At 43.7% G+C, this 16337-nt stretch overlaps 3 protein-coding genes across 3 annotated transcripts in view; all 3 read right to left on the reverse strand.

Moving 5' to 3' along the window:
- Positions 1 to 2173: 2173 nt before the first annotated feature.
- LOC119286820 (lariat debranching enzyme-like) lies at positions 2174 to 6600 on the reverse strand. The gene is made up of 10 exons (XM_037566286.1): positions 6480 to 6600; positions 6211 to 6327; positions 5534 to 5691; positions 4911 to 5032; positions 4540 to 4733; positions 3547 to 3729; positions 3340 to 3458; positions 3096 to 3235; positions 2760 to 2840; positions 2174 to 2505 (listed from the first exon to the last, which is right to left on the reverse strand). The coding sequence occupies exons 1-10, from the start codon at positions 6483 to 6485 to the stop codon at positions 2402 to 2404; spliced, it is 1224 nt and encodes a 407-aa protein (XP_037422183.1). The 5' UTR covers positions 6486 to 6600; the 3' UTR covers positions 2174 to 2401.
- A 470-nt stretch (positions 6601 to 7070) lies between these two features.
- Positions 7071 to 7706, reverse strand: LOC119286821. The gene has a single exon (XM_037566288.1). It carries the CDS (start codon positions 7578 to 7580, stop codon positions 7287 to 7289), a length of 294 nt encoding a protein of 97 aa, XP_037422185.1. The 5' UTR covers positions 7581 to 7706; the 3' UTR covers positions 7071 to 7286.
- An 845-nt stretch (positions 7707 to 8551) lies between these two features.
- Positions 8552 to 16337, reverse strand: part of LOC119286822 (FIP1[V]-like protein) — an 11060-nt gene continuing 3274 nt past the window's right edge. The window contains exons 4-9 of the mRNA XM_037566289.1: positions 16237 to 16305; positions 16010 to 16153; positions 15231 to 15332; positions 14868 to 15148; positions 12379 to 14023; positions 8552 to 9919 (exon numbers count right to left, since the gene is read on the reverse strand). Coding sequence (XP_037422186.1) covers positions 9350 to 9919; positions 12379 to 14023; positions 14868 to 15148; positions 15231 to 15332; positions 16010 to 16153; positions 16237 to 16305 — 2811 coding nt within the window. The 3' untranslated portion in view covers positions 8552 to 9349. The remainder of the gene's footprint in view (positions 9920 to 12378; positions 14024 to 14867; positions 15149 to 15230; positions 15333 to 16009; positions 16154 to 16236; positions 16306 to 16337) is intronic.

Here is a 16337-nt window from a genome sequence, read left to right on the forward strand (position 1 = left end):
GGAACCACGGCGAGGGACGCGTGCCGAAGCTCCGGAGTTTCGGTGGGCTTTAGACGGCTATGGCGGTATGGACTGGGCTTCAGATATCTGCTGGCGACTTTAGACGGCCCAATTCATTTGTTTTACCAACTGCACAGCAGAGCATACTTTGATACTACTATGTACATATACATGCAGAGCTTTTTCCCCTCTCGCTAGGGTTCCTCTCTTGGTGGGGACGACCGGCGTAGAGATCACATTTCCCTGACCTTGATCCTCCATTTCCTCAACTGCTTGGACTGACTAAGGGGCGATCCTGGATCGCGTTCCGGTCTTGGCGTTGAGTTTCTAGAGATCAATGGAGACTAGGGTTTGGGTGGCCCGTGGAATTATTATTATTATTATCGATCCGTGTGGCTTAGGGAAATCTGATCAGATCGAGCTAGAGGCAATGATGAAGGAATTGGCGCTTCGGGAGGAGGACCTGGATGACGTCGTCTTCGAGCAGGAGGAAGCGCCACCGCCTGAGGCAACATGATGGATAGCAGTAGTGCGGGTGAATGTGGATAAACTCTATGTTGGAACTATCGTGGATTTGGCAAAAAGCTATGACAGTCAAAGAGGTTCTAGACCTCGTTAATAAATTTGCCCCTTTAGTGTTGTGCCTCTGGAAACTCAGTTATGGAAAACCCAAATAGAAAACTTGCAAGATCTTTTGGTTATGATAATTGTTATGCTCTCTCAAGTGATTAGGCAATTCATGAAGATGTTTTCTAGAGCCTTCTATTCGTATATTCTTTTATTGGTAGCTTCCTGGCCGACTTGGAGATCATCTCATCACATGCCCAGGACCCAGTGGGAGCTCACTAGACTCGACCTATTTGTCGCAGATGGATCCTCCACCCTAGCACATGATGAAAATAAAATGTTGATGCAGTTGTTTCTAGGTCAAAGAACCGAGGGGTGGTGGCCCTATCTGTTGCACTTTTGGCGCATATCAGTGGCCTTCGATGGTTGCTTGTCCAAGTATTTCTGACCCAACTACCTTCAAAGCCCTGGTGTGTAGAGAAGCTCTTGCCCTCGCAGCAGACTTGCGGCTGCAACACTACATCATTGCATATGATTGTTAAGAAGTGGTCAGCCCATCAACAACGGATTCCAACCTAGCTACCTTACCGTCCTCATGGAGATCAATCAACATATGAGAGACTTTCATGAAGTTTGTTTTACACATGAAGATCGGACGTCAAATATGCATGCTCATGATCTAGCTCACAACTATCTTTATGTTATATGGGCACCATTTGTGGCTCTTGAACTCCCTAGACATTGCTATTGTACCCCCATTCCATTGAATAGTAAAGAGAGCTAGATTTTCCCTCAAGAAAAAAACTAGTTTGACCTACTAAAAAAGAAATTTCTGTACCAGTTGATTCTAAAAGTAAGATTGATCCCTTAAAAAAATTGATACCAATTTGGGGCAGTAACTTATCGAAGACGTCTCGACTCAAAAAGGGGAAAAATAAGAAATAAGAAAAACTTATCGTCGTTATCAGGGTCTTCCACAATCATCTACGTCGGTTCCCCTCATATCATGTGGCCTCCCGTCATATCTTCGACGATCAGGGTCTTCCTTTCATGCGTCCTTCATCCACATCCCATTGTGTTTTCACTGGCGACGTCGAGGAGCTAGCAATGTTTTAGTTTCTCCTATTTAGTCCCTTTTAGTGGTTCGGTGATGAATCAACAGCTTGACGGCTTGTCTTTTGAGGATGAATCAACATCTTGATGGCTTGTCTTTTGAGGAGTGTACCCGGTTACGGTACGTTCAATGGTACAAGATTTTACACCTAGTGTTGGCCTGTTGGGCTCATGCTGCTATTCAAAACCTTTTGAGTTTAGCCAAGTATGCTTTCCTGTAGGTTTTTACCGTGTGCATAGACAGACTATCAACATGTGTTTAGCAGAACTTTGGTGATTTCAAATGCTTTGATATCTTTTGAATATGTATGTGCTTTGTTTTGTTTCGGTTTCCTCAATCTATAGCAATCTCCTCACTTGATTAATAAAATTAATCATTGTTCTGAAAAATATATATATATATGAGACCAAAGACTCGTCGACAAAAAAACTTTGCAGTTTCTTTACTCTAAAATATAAAAGATTGAAATTGTTAGTTAAAAAAAACGTAATATCTCTAAAAAAATCTGCATTGTGCTAGCATATAACTCCAGTTACACCTCGTAATCAAGCAAGGTTACTGTACGGTACTGCGGTCTACAAGTTAGTTTTCCTTCTGCAGTTATGCTCTACAGAGGTAATGACATCCATCAACATAGCTGGCAACAAAACCCTGGACGCAGGGATATACAACAGAACTTGTCCTAGTTAAACCTCCAACGAATCCACTACTTTAAGTGCTTCACTCCTCATCATCTTCGTCGTCTTCAACTTCATCGGGGAGCTCTATGTCGTCGTTGTCAAGTGCAGGTGCTGCCTGAGAGCTCGATACGTTTATATCAGCACCTGTCAAGATGAGTAACCACAAGTCATCACAAAGTATAACCACAGCAGAACAACTGTTCTTCTTTTGGTAACAAATAGTTTGAGTGAGCGTAAACGAAAATAATATTGATGAAGTGCAAACTGACTAGGTCAGACCCACAAGCAGCCAGTTCTTAGCTTAGAATGCATGAAACTCAGAGTTTAGATGTTACCACAAAAGAGACTAGGCTACAGCCATAAGCATTTATCAGGGAGAGAGAGAGAGAGAAACATACCGCCAGGATTAGACGAGTCCAGCAGATATGGGAGTTCTAAAAACTGGAGAAATGATTCAGTTTGTGGGTTTCTGCAAGGAACTGTGTAGCACAAGAACCATGTAAAGCACACATCAGAAGTTTGACAAAGAAAGAGTTCAAATGCTTAGAATCAGATACTAGTTTGTGATACTTTAAATACAAAAAACAACTAGAATGAAAGCAATGAACTGTGACATAAGATGAAATTGTGGAACTAAAGGAAAACTGTATGGTAGCTCAAGATCAAGAAACATTTCGACAGTAGAATCCATAATATTTATGGCTCACAGTGAAGACATGACTATTAAAGCTTACCTGCTATGGGGGGATTATAAACTGGTCTGGACGGATCATAAGGTGGAGCAGTCTGGACAAAATCAAATGTCTTAGCCCCTCTAGCATTCAACTTGCTCCTAACCCACTGCCGGTCATCTTCAATATCAAGTTCTTCATTCCTGTCAGATAAGCCAATTGAATTACTCCAGCTTTGTCATTTATTGTATATTTTCAGAATATTCATTACACTGTAACAAACAAACAAGACAATTTATGCACCAACCGAATTGTATACGGCATCCGAGTTAAGGGGAAAGCACTATTGAATCTCCGTGTTATTGCAAGCCATTCTTCATCATACTGAATTTCATATGGTCCCGGATTGGATGGAATGTCTATTACCTAAAATTGATTGACATCTCAGAACAAATATGTGCAAGGAACTTATTTGTAGTGGTTCAAATGTCTGTGGTAGAGGAGATAGTAGTACCTGCAAAAAATTCCGCCCGGGAAGGCACTTATCAAGAGCAAGAAACTTAGTCGTAGGTCCATCCTCACCATGTTGAATGATAGCTGGAAATCTACAATGAAGATGAGCTGAAAACCAGTACGGTGGTTTTAATTTGTTCAGTAATTTTGCTGCAGATTCACTGCCTAATGTTCTCTCGTTGACCTGAAATGACAAGAGAACAGAACATTAACAATAGTTTGATATGTGTGTAGGGAAGCATGAAGCATTCCATTTTTGAGGAAGTAGTCTCAATCAAACACTGTGCATGTCAGACCACAGTAGTCATCAGCTCACCATACGAAACTTGATGCCATAGGGATTAACATTATCATTTTTAGCTAAAATACTAAGGTTTATCTAGTGTACCTTTACAAGATTAATTAGCAAAAAAAGGAGAGAGAAACAATCCTTAGCTGATCACAGATGCTGACACAACACTGGAAACTGTTTCACTGCAGTAATTATCATGAAAAATGTGGCATCGCTTATTTATTATATTATTCTTTGGCTTTGACTCAAAATGTGACATTGTCACACAATAAAGTCAACACATTCCCTTGAGGCATTTTCACAAGGTTGGTGGATGATGAGTAATGAAAGGCATATGTTATAGAGAGTTGCAATGGTTCGAATGCGTTGCGTACTAGGATCTAGGTAGATAGGAGGGAAGGCTCTCACTCCAGAGGCAAGATAGAAGAACCACTCTTCTAATTCTTGCTTGGCTCTATTCCTCACAGAGGGTTCTCCTTATAGAGGACTAACAATCCAATCTAAGAACAAATCGTAGATCTTATGTCTAGTTGGCTTAACGCCCAAGCTAAAATAGATCTTAATTTAAAGGATAAACTACCAAATTAATAAATCATTGGAATCTTCCCCCTAACTTGGCGCTGGGTGGGTCGTGTACTACGCGGACATAACAAATGTGTAACACAAAATAATCCCCTATGTCAATTGGCAACTTGGTATTACCTCTTCTTTGAAGAACGGTTTCTCTCGAAGGAGCCTCTCCCGGTTTCCATATTCAGTAATGCCAAGAGGCCAGTCATGTGACATGAATATATCTAGAGGCTCCTTCACATGCATTAGCTTGAGAACATCGTAATGCCTTACATGGTACACTGATCGTATAGTAGCATTATCGTATGGAGGCCTCTCATGGTGTCCTGCATAGATTGGCAATAATAATTCTGAATGCTTTGTTCAGGGTCTAATGAAATTTACAGTTCTAGTTTAGGATCCTTCTTCAATAGGCTTCTACTCCCTAGACAATAACCTCTAGATGCAACCAAAAAAAAACTTCAAACTACAAAGTATCCCAAGCAAGATATTAATAAACTTGCCTCGGTAATAATCATGTTGCTTATGTATTCCTGACATTCCACCAATTCGAATATTTCCAAACTTAACAACACCAGCAAACCCCAAGAAGTAGATGTTAGGTGCTGCCCATCCTCCATAGTACCTGATAGTGGTTACACCACAATTAGAAAACAGCAGGCATTGCATTTTTCAATAAGCAAGACAACACCTCATCATTGAACAACAATACTCAAATATGTTGAGTAAATCAATGTATCCAATGACTGAAAGCTGTTGAGCTACTTGTTATTAAACTCCTAAGCAGATATTAGTTCAAAACAAGGGACAGCCTTAGATTCAAAACAATGCCTTTCTCCCTTTAATTCTTTTTTTTACATCCCGATGTTTCTATGAATAGTTATTGGACAACACACTTCCATACATAGATCATCCTTGTCCCAGTTAGAATTTTTTTTAGATTGAAAATTTGAGTAAATATCATGGAAATTTTCAGATTACTGTGCTTCAATCCTTCCTAAATTTTTACATGCAAATTCTAGTTATTGTCCTACAAAGTGAAAATATAGAATAAGGTCCCACAGCTAAACTAAACCACGGATTGGTATTTTGAAAGTTGTGCCGGGCATAAGTGACAGAGACTCACAGTTCCCACAAATAATTGGCTGCTTCATGATTCCCGCCGATGAAGATAGTTGGGTATGGGGCAACTGCTTGCCCAGAGTAGTACTTCCAAAACGAGTTCATGGTACGAAACTTTGGTGGGACATTTACACACTGTAAATCACTCTCATTCCTTACAGCCTGCATGAAAAGGTGCAATGTCAGAATGTGAAATATGTCAACACGTACATAGAATTACTACCGAACATTAAACTATGACCATGTGAAAAATCAACTTGTCCATGCTCCATAGAACCGAGCCAGATATGACCTTCTTAAGGACAGTAAGATAAATATATTTCCGTAAAAAGGGCCCGGCATGACCAGACCCAGTAAGACAAATATTGCAGCATTTCAATTCAAGGGAAGTGTGTGGTAGACTTAGAAAATGCTGTGATACCCTAGCCAGATCAACTATCTATTCCAACGAGTAACAGATATGTTAGGTTAACTTCAAACAAACAACCAGCCAGCAGCTAGGCCATTGTGAACCAGACAGATCCCATGTCCCAGGCAGGTGCGTGCACGACATGATGCAAAACAGCATACACCACCGTCGAGCCAAACTGTAAGCTCGCAATGTATTCAAGGGGAAAAAAACAAACTCCAGCTCCAATAAAGGAGCGTGGGCAGAGGGGACTGCCTGCAGCCTGAGCGCACCTGGAAGTCGCCGCAGCAGATGAGGAGGTCGATCTTGATACCCTCGGCCGCCTCGAGCCGCTGCATCGTGTCGTAGACCTTGTCCAGCTCCCCGTGCATGCATCCCTCCACCGCAATCTGCACAGGACACCCGGCGAGGCATTACGTCGAGCACGTGGCCTGCACGCCGCATAAACTCCCCGAACCAGAAACCTATTGACCGGTACTCGGGGCACATACGGCTGCATCCAGAGAAACGTAGAGCATGAGAGGTTCGTCTGATCACTCACCTTCATGGCGTGCAGTGCGGGGTGCGCCGGCTGGTCGGAGGGGGCAACGAACGCCGGGGGAAGCGGCAGTGGCAGAGGTTGGGTGAGGCCTTGGGGGTGTCGAGTTCTTTTTTTCGCGGTTGGGCAGGGGGTTAAGTAAAGTTTGGGGGAGAATTTCTGGTGGCCCACGGGCCCAGTTAGAGCTGTGGGCCGAATCCTCTGCTGTCCGCCGGATTCAGCACTGGTGGCCAGCCCACAGCTGTAAACCATGTCCCCCTCAAAAGGAAAAAACGTGAATCATGTCAAGGGATCTTAGGCAAAAAGAAAAGGTCGAGGGATAAGATCGTAACGTACTGCTACTGATCTCTTTTGTACTTTCAAATGTGTTACTGGTCTCTTGGCAATGCTTATCCATGGCGAGCTCATGTCGAGGAGACGAGGAGCGTGAAGAAAACTACGCAAATTCACCGTTACGAGGGACAAACTTTGCAAGTTCATTGACCCACTTAGCAGTTCAGAATGGTGTTTAGGCGATTCTGGATAGGATTTGAAAATTATCCTTTTCAAGGACGCTCCAAGTTCAGAAGCTAGCAGCGTGAGGACACGACGACATCGAGCCCATGTATACCAAATCTTATGATCGGGATAATTCAGAAGTCAGTACTACCCAGGATTTCACACAGCAAGAAAGAAAGAAGGGAAATTCATATGCACAGTCACATTTTATCTACACATATGCTGCCATTGTCAACGATCGGCACGGCACATGATTGAACGGCCAAAGAGGCAGAAGCTACAGGAGCACGCGGAAATTCATTAAGATAGGCTTCAGGACGACCAGCAGCTGAGCCGCACGGCCTCGTCGAACTTGCTCGCCAGCGTGGCGGGCTCATCCTCCTCCTCCTCCTCGCCGCCGGCCCGACGCGGCCTCTCCTTCCCTTCGTGCCCCGCCGCATCCCGCCGCTTCGGCGCCAGGACGCCGAGGGAGAAGAAGACATTGCCAAGGCCGAACCTGAAGCCGCCGGTGCCGGCGCCGGCGCCGTCCTTGCCGTGTGGCGCGTCGGCGGGGCCGTGGTGGAGCTGGTGGTAGCTCAGGAACAGCATCGACGCGCTCGGGGCCATCGCCTAGCAAGCTATGATCCGCTTCGACCGACACTTTTCAGAAGGACCACGACGATCTTGGATTGGATCAGGTTGGATTGGGATGGATTGGATTGGGATGCAGTTCTGCTTGCTTCTTGGCTTCCTCGGGGTATTTATATGGGGCGAATGCGGGCTTTGATCGTTCGTCCGTTCGAGAGGGATGGGCGTGACGTGGCTGTTGGATCGGATAGGGCGGGCCCGCCACGTCGGCATGGGGGCGCGTGCCGCCCGGGGTTTCCCGGGGGAAACCAGTGGGCTGTGTTGGAAGGTCCGACCGGGTGGCCCGTGGTATCAGCGGGGTCCGGTGGGCTCGCGGCGCGAACCCGTGGGAGGAGCGGGCGGGGCACGGGGCGCGCACGCGGCACGGCCGCACCCCGTTTTGTGACGAGCTCGGGCTCAACGGCCAGCGAACGGGCGAGGGTGCCGCTCCTACGGCGGCACGCACCCCCGTGGCGGGGGGAATCTCACCACACCATCGTCCGGTGGGTGATGAAAGTTTTTTTTTCCAAGCTGGTGAGGGCAAAGCTTCACCACACGATCGTCCGGTTGGTGATGATTTTTTTTTTCTAGCTGGTGAGGACAAGGTTTCACCACACCATCGTCCGGTTGGTGATGATTTCTTTTTTCTAGCTGGCGAGGACAAAGTGTTTTTTTTTTGTTCAACTGAGGTGAGGGCAGTGCTGGCACGGGGCCCGGTGGGAGGTCAGCATCGCCGCCCGCCCCCCTGCCGTGGGCGTACCGGCGACCACCAGTCGGTCCACGAGGATCATTCGTGGCCTAGCCTGACGGCTCAGGTGGTTCGGCGCGAGCCTGACGCAACTCTTGATTTCTATGCTGCAAGTCAATGGCTGGCTGCGTCGTTGACATCAGCTCGCAATAGGGGAGCAATTTCACTATTTTACTAGCACCTTCAAACAGATATGCAACTAAAAGTGCTAACTAAAATTCAATCAGGCGACAAGACTGGCATCTTACAGTCAGTTTTTTCATAGGCAAAATTCATGTACATCGCTAGAAAAAAGAAGCTAAACAAGCATATAACCTTTTTTTTACCTACCACTGTCTACAGGTATAGAATATTATCGCATGCATTGTCCACGACATTCACTGCAACATGCACTTCTACTATAGAATCTATCTTGTTGCATCCTATGCACACCAGTCCAAGAGATTATCATAATGTACATACACATAATAATATCAAACATAAACAGCAGATGTCATAACTCGAAGCACTCCCGAGATCCCCAGCTCTTCTTGGTCCACAAACAAACGCTTTCAAGTAACACCAGTAGAAGAGTGATGCAAAATCCAGTGTGCCAATGGCAGCTCATAACAAGGCGCCTTGCAGCATCCCCACGCCAGCTTCAAAACTGCCTTGTGGCTCCTTTGGGTAGCAGATGAAGCTGGAAACCTCCAAGGTTTCCCACAAAGAACACATAGCTACCCGGAGTCTGGTGGCGCACCAGTGCCACACATTTCCGATCCCCGCAAATGAGGGGAGGAATCGGAAAAGATAAATGAAGTATCCAGGTCCCCGGCCACAAATGAACATGTATGTATGGTTACAGTTACAGATCTAAGTTATACAGTACAAATCATACATCAGTTCAACTTTCAGTTGTAACAGAGAAAAGCATTGCGCGAGCTCAGCTGTGCCGCGACTTCTTCAGATGACGATATGTTTCCAGCTTCCATGAGCTGTGCCGCCACTTCTTCGGATGAGGATATATGTTTGTGAGTTCCAATCAACTCCCAGCCCATCTCCTCTTGCGAGCTGGCCGCTCAGGCTTCACTTCAACGTCAGCAGCAGGCGATTCATTCTGGGAAGTCTGCACTTCAGCATCAACCTTTTTGTTCTGGGGTACCTCCTTCTCGCCAGGCATGGGAAGTTTGAATCGTTCGCTTCTTCTCTTGAGCCTCTCAACCGTGTCTAGATGTCGGTCACGCTCTTCAGCCGTCATCTCAGAGGCTTGCCCATTATCACCACTGTTCTTCATGTCCGAACTGACAACTATAGCAGGAACATCAGATTTACCTGATGCATCAGCAGTGGGGGGTTGAACATCAGCTTCGATGGAAGGAAATGCATGTGTGGTCTCATTATCAATAGTACTATAGTCAATCTCTTTGTGGCTTGTCCATCGCTCCAGCTTAGACCGACCCCTTCTTGAATCATCGGTATTCTCATCATCTGACATGGCTTCTTCTTCCCCTTGTTTCACAAATGAATCATGTTGTTGAGGATTCTTGCTCGTTTTGGATGATGTAGCATGATCCCTACCATTTTGTTGCTCCCTCCCTCCTTTCGCCTCAACCTATACAAAGTTTTGTTTGCATTTGGGTTGAGGAGGGTGAATATTCCAAAGAGTTAAAACAAAATCTAAAGACATAAGCCCACCAAGCAATAAATTTCCACAAAAAAATCATATCCTTATTCATATACCGGTGCCGTGCTCTTCATTTTTCAACTAGCAGCAAGTTTTCTTTGCAAGAGAACTATACTCTTTGTTATTCAACAGAGACCAAAATGTTGCAGATGAGTAAACACATAAATCAGTTCACCCCATGAATGAAATCTAGCTAATTCTTAAACATGGACAGCATGCATTAAAAACCAGAGGTGCACTCAGAAACCAGAGCCACTAGTGTGCCACCAGCCGACCAGAAGAATGTTCTATAAAGAATTCCAGTGTGCATAAATACGTCTGATAATTATCCATGCAAATCATGAAGCGATCCAAAATCATTAAGAAGGCCGACACCAGTTGAATTTTATGTTAAGTTTCTAGTGCCTGATTGTAACACTCAATGCGCATGCAAATTTTCTGCCCAGACAAGAAAGATCTAAATGCCTCACAACTCACAAGCAATAAACAGGTACATCCTTTACAGTGGCGGAGGATGAGGAAAGGAACCAGCACACATGTTTTATAATTGGCCTAGTATGCAGAAGAGAAAAGGCTACATTTTACCAAAAGAATAGTAGATGTCTTCAATGCTCCATGCGTACCGGGAGAGGGTAGAGACTGTGGATCGGCAACTGATTATTCAGTAGTATTGTTCATTTCTAGACAGCATCGTGCAAGGGTAAGGCCGTCTAGAAATACCCTTCCAAATCTACATGGTTCTGGTCTTACTCCCAAGCTAAAGATATTCCAGACACTCGCCCGGTCACACTTGTGCACTAGATAACTACCCTATTTCTATGCAGCAACTGCCCCCCTTCATTGATATCTGACATCCCCACAATTTTGGTTTATCAAGGTAACGTAACACTCGAGCGATAGCTCTTGGTAGTTAGTATCCCCCACCTTGCCCTACAACAGCCGTAGGCCAAGCAATAGACCATGTGCCCCCCTAGTAGCCACTCAACAACATTCTATGACCGCCCACTACAGACTAGGTGATGATCGTCTGTCTTGTCCAGTGACCAACCACTGTCATACTTGATGGTCACCACCACGAATGGTGAATATCGCCGCAGCGTACAATTGAATCAAACTGGTGTTTATGTATAATATAATAAAGGATTTTTGTTTGCAGGGTAACATAGTTGAATGCTTAATGAGAATTTCTTAGGAAAAAGGCATGCAAGGTGCAGAAAATGCAAAAACACGCGTCAGTCAACTGTTTTGCTGTATTGTGTTTTGGCTTGTAACTTCGCCATGTGACAATCTGCCTTGACGTCCCCAAGAGAAAATTCTACCATGTATCTAACTATATACTACTCCCTCTGTTCCAAATTACTCGTCGCAAAAATGAATGTATCTAGAACTAAAATACATCTAGATACATCCATACCTGCGACAAGTAATTCGGAACGGAGGGAGTAGTTGTTTTGCTAACCTAATTGTAGTAGCAAACACTAGTAAACCCTCGTGTCGATCTACTCTTCAACTGCAGAGCCACACAATTCTGCCGTGAGGTCACTTGCTCAACCTCAACTTCTGATATTCTTCTTGGCAATGACAAACAGCATATGTTCCAGTTTTCCTCAGACCAATTCATCACTTCCTTTGGGTGCGTAACTAACTAACCATGCTAATTGATCATTTTGGATGCCTCTGTTAACAGGCTGATTACGTATATTTTTTAACACTGCAACAGGGAATTCAATCGTGTTCCTCGATGCCACATCGTTGTTAAGCATATTACATCACAGTAAGGCTGATTATGTATAGGAATTAGGAAAGAATATGCACCATACTTAATTGTGACTTAATTTGGTTTAAATAATAGTGTGGTTTATTTGGAACCATTGCGGCGAACTGTGTGGGCACTCAAACAGTAACATAAAAACACAGCAACAAATCTGACCATACTCAACTTGTCAAATTTACAAATAAGAAAAACGGCACTTGGATATCATATTACGATTAGGCTTTGGCAGAAAAATAAAACAATCAGCAAAGAATTATGAAAACAAATTCACTGACTGGCCCAGAAAACATAAAGGTAAATGGTTGTCACCAATTATGCAACACAACTTTGCTTGGAATAAGGACCATGTAGTATTTAAGTAAAAGCCCTTCTTTTAGAAACAAAGTACAAACCCTATGTGCATATTAAGTATACATCCTATCATAAATTCATGATTATTGCAATATCTTTTGTAACACAATAAGGTATAAGATCTGCAAAACTTTAAAAACACAACACTAATCTGTTTCAAGTCAGATGTCTCAAACACACATCACCACCTCGTGATTAGTCAATCGCCTGAATTTCTAATGCCCATGTCTTTCGAAAGTTACTTTCAACAAGAATTTCATACCTTCCCACTACGAAAGCTTTCATGGTCTTCCCGTCTTCTCTTGCTAGATCTGTGAAGATCTTGCTCATTTGGCACAGAGCCTCTGCCCTTTCTTGTGCTCTCCCTCGGCTTATCCCTACTAGCCTGGCGAGCATCAGAACTGCTAGATACACGATTATTGTCATGAATCTTTTTTATTTTATCTTGTCTGGAGTTCCTTTCATTGTTATTTGGATTGTCATCACGTGGACGCACATCAGCTCGCCCTTTATTCTGCGTGCTGTTTTCTTCTGCACCTTGACCTCTCCTCCCAGGCTCATTTTGTTTGTTGCGCTCTAGGGTTTCTTTGCTCAACAATGCAGATCTTGATTCATCCTTCTTCCTACCACCACCGACAATTTTGTCATCCATAACCCGTCCACCCCGACCAGTTCCTCTGCCTTCTTCTCTCTGAAGGAGCAGTGTGCTTTCATGCTTAGGCCTCTGCCTGTCGTCCTTTTCTCTCTGTCGCAAGTTGTCCTCTTTATTCTTCACAATACTACGATCATCAGCCTTCTCCCGCATCCTAACACCATCGTCTCTTCTTTTCTGATCAATTCCATCATCCCGTTCTCTCTTCCTTCTGTTTGGATCATCCCTTCCTCTATAACCGTGGACTGCATCTTCACTCTCAGGTTTCATTCTCCTGGTGTTCTCTTCATCTTTCTTTCTCTTGATATGAGAATCATCTAAACTTTCACGACTATTCAAAACCATATCACCACGCTCTCTTTGTCTAGAGCCCCTCCAGTCACCATCATCCAGCAATTTCCTTGGATGAGGATCTTCATCCCTGTCATTCCTATCAATAGGTCTCAACTTATTTCTATGTCTTGCACCAACTTCAGCATTGTAGTTGAGTCTCAAATCTTCCTCCTTGCCTCTTCTGTTGTGCATGCTGTCTTCTCTTCTCTGCAAAATTTCAGTCTCTCTTACCCTATCAAAACTTTTACCGCGTATGTCCCGATCTCTGTTCCCGTAAGGATGGTGGATATCATCCCTACCTCTAGAAGCCAAATGTGTCCTTTCTATTTCAGGTTTGACGTCTCGAGCAGACACGTCCTTTCGACGGGGATCGCGTTCTTCTCCATCATGATGCCTTCTCACATCATTTACACGCCTGGACCGCCTATCTTGCAGAACTTCTTCACCAGATTCAAGGCGTTTCTGATGATCTTTGCTGCTACCAGACCTCACTCCTCTACTGTTTTCACTATTCAGTGTCTTCAAATCGACTTGATCACTACTATTAATGAGTCCAGGGGGCTGCTCAACCTTAGAAATGATCTTCTGCCTTTTACTAGAATGATCCTCATTATCATCCTCATTCGTATCGCTAGCCATGTGAGGTTCTGAGATAGCATCATCAGCATCCATTTCAGCACTATCAACCAAAGCAAGCCTATCATCATTATCAGCAAATTGATCTTCTGTGCTCAGCTTGTCTGTCGTTTCATCAGCAACAGTAGGTGACCGTTTTAAGCCATCCTTAGTTTCTGAGTCATCAACAGGTTTGCTATCTCCCGGGGTATCACGGCGTCTCTTTGAGGATGTTGTTTTGCGAGGTACTTCATTGGAGCTTTCAGCTTCTCGGCTAGGGTTTACACCCTGAGAGCGTCCTCTCAACCTTTTAAAGAACAATTTGAGGGCAAGCATCAGAGATACAACTTCGACAAAAACAAAGAGCTGAAGGACGTAAAACCAAAAAATACAAGAAATATGGGAAGCATATGCTAGAGAAAATGGAACAATGACATCATCCAAAGATCTCCAGAATCCACATCCTGGCATTAACCTTGCAATCGGGCAAGAGACTAATGAAATACTGGAGGGCTTGGATATTGAAACACAATACATACTACCACATCATGGAATGACAATCCATCAGTTAAATGTAACCGTGCATGTGAATGACAATCCATCAGTTACGTGTAACAGTGCATGTGAATAGTGGTAGAAGGGGTATCACTGTGGCATGAATTGCTGGCCACTTGGCTCCTTAAGTGAGAGCACCTTGGCCATGATCTGGTCTATTTAAGATGGAATGTGCAATGGCCTTTGCCTTCAAGAAACTAGACTCATATAAACTAAACTTGGCTCCTTCACTGAGAACATCTTGGCTATGATCTGGTCTAGTGAAGGTGGAATGTGCAATGGCCTGGCCTTCAAGAAACTAGACTCACTGTAATACCTCACTTCACTATGATCTTTCGAACAGGACTACTACTTAAAGGCTAAAAAGACCACCGCAACTGGCTCACTCTAATCCGGAAGTAACATTCATGTGATCACACCAATAAAGACTAGAACTCAGTTTGCGGTTGTTGAACTGCTATGTGCTGAATTATCTATAATGTGATGCAGAAAATTAGTTCTGAGAAAACGAGATTATCAAAATCAACCGTAATGCAAACTGCAGCACGCATAATTTAGCCAGGATTAACAAGTTTGGTTTTGTAGATACTGCATACCTTACTCCACGAGAAGGAGAGCCCCTTATTTTGTAGTTCGGCGGGGAACGGCCCTGAACATCTGATGTGAGCATATCACCTTCAGATGAGACAGGCAACCTTCTGGTATGTTCTGCCTTTCCCAAAGAGGAATTATAAGAAGAATTGTTCGTCTTCTCTGGTGTATAGACCTCGCTCTCCTCAACACCGTTGCTTTTTTTACCTCCTTGAGAATCCTTCTCAGACTGATCCACTGAACTATCAGCAACTATTGGATCATCTGCCGGAGGCTCACATACAATCTGAAACCCAAGACAATGCTTAGAATTGAAAAGCTACTAGTGAGACAACTTAAATATATGCCAAAGCAGGATCACAGCTTACCTCTATAACAGAATCTGATTCACGGTTTCGACCTGGACGTGTATCAGCAGACGGAAAACGTTCTCCATAACCAGTTTCAACTTGTATAGGTCTGCCCGTCATCTGGAGAGGGAAAAAAGATGCTCTTAGTAGTTTGACTGAACAGTGAACGGTAACACCAAACAAATAAAAGAACAAAAAACACCTACAATTTTTTGATAGTTTTGCATGATGACGAACACAGTTTTCTTGACTTACAATGAGGAACTAATTTCTTAGTAGTAGTTTAATAAAATAAAGATAACTCAAAACTACAGAATGGTAACCAAATGTCACATGATAACTGAAAAGATGCACATGGTTGTGTGTCGAAAACTGTTTTGTAGCACATGTACAAGTTTACAACAGAATGTGAGAGTACATAAGTAAACAAGGACAGCTAAACATGGCACTCCCTCCGTTTTTGTATACAAGGCCTTTATCACATTTTTAAGATACCAAGAAAACAAAGCCAACTAATAATGGTAGATTAATTGTGTGGAAAACCTCTCGTGTTCCGGGCTAATTAAACATGTTGCATGTGGTGCCACTTTCTCTATGGCTGCATGCAACATTTGCATAAATAAGCACCATCATGCTAGGCAAAAATCTAATTGATTCTTCTCAGGAAGAGATAATGGCCTTGTATAGAAGCAAATTGTATTTTTGATAGTGGCCTTTGTATATAAAAGAGGAGTGTGTATGAAAGATTATGAAAAATGTGAACCAAATACATGTACACGAGACATCGTGGGGGTTACCACTGCAGGTCGGTTGCTTGTAGGAACTCTCCCTTGGGCACTGAAATCTGTATGTCCATTATCTACTTTATTCCGATTATCAGCAGAAACGTCATGATGGCCAGCCGCAGCAGCTAGCTCCGGTGGCAAATCTGGATCGTAGTCCTGAATGAGACCAATTAAATACTGTTAACAGGCACAAAAGTACATAGCTTGCATTGGATCAAGCAAATGAGGTTACAAGGAACCTGTTCTGAGCGCCCACTCTCGTACACCCGTATTCTAGATTGCATTGTGGACTCCAATCGTGATTGATCCTGGTGAAAAATATATCAGTACTTTACAGAAG

Source organism: Triticum dicoccoides, chromosome 4A (genome assembly GCF_002162155.2).
Source record: "Triticum dicoccoides isolate Atlit2015 ecotype Zavitan chromosome 4A, WEW_v2.0, whole genome shotgun sequence".
In the NCBI taxonomy this organism is placed as follows: Eukaryota; Viridiplantae; Streptophyta; class Magnoliopsida; order Poales; family Poaceae; genus Triticum; species Triticum dicoccoides.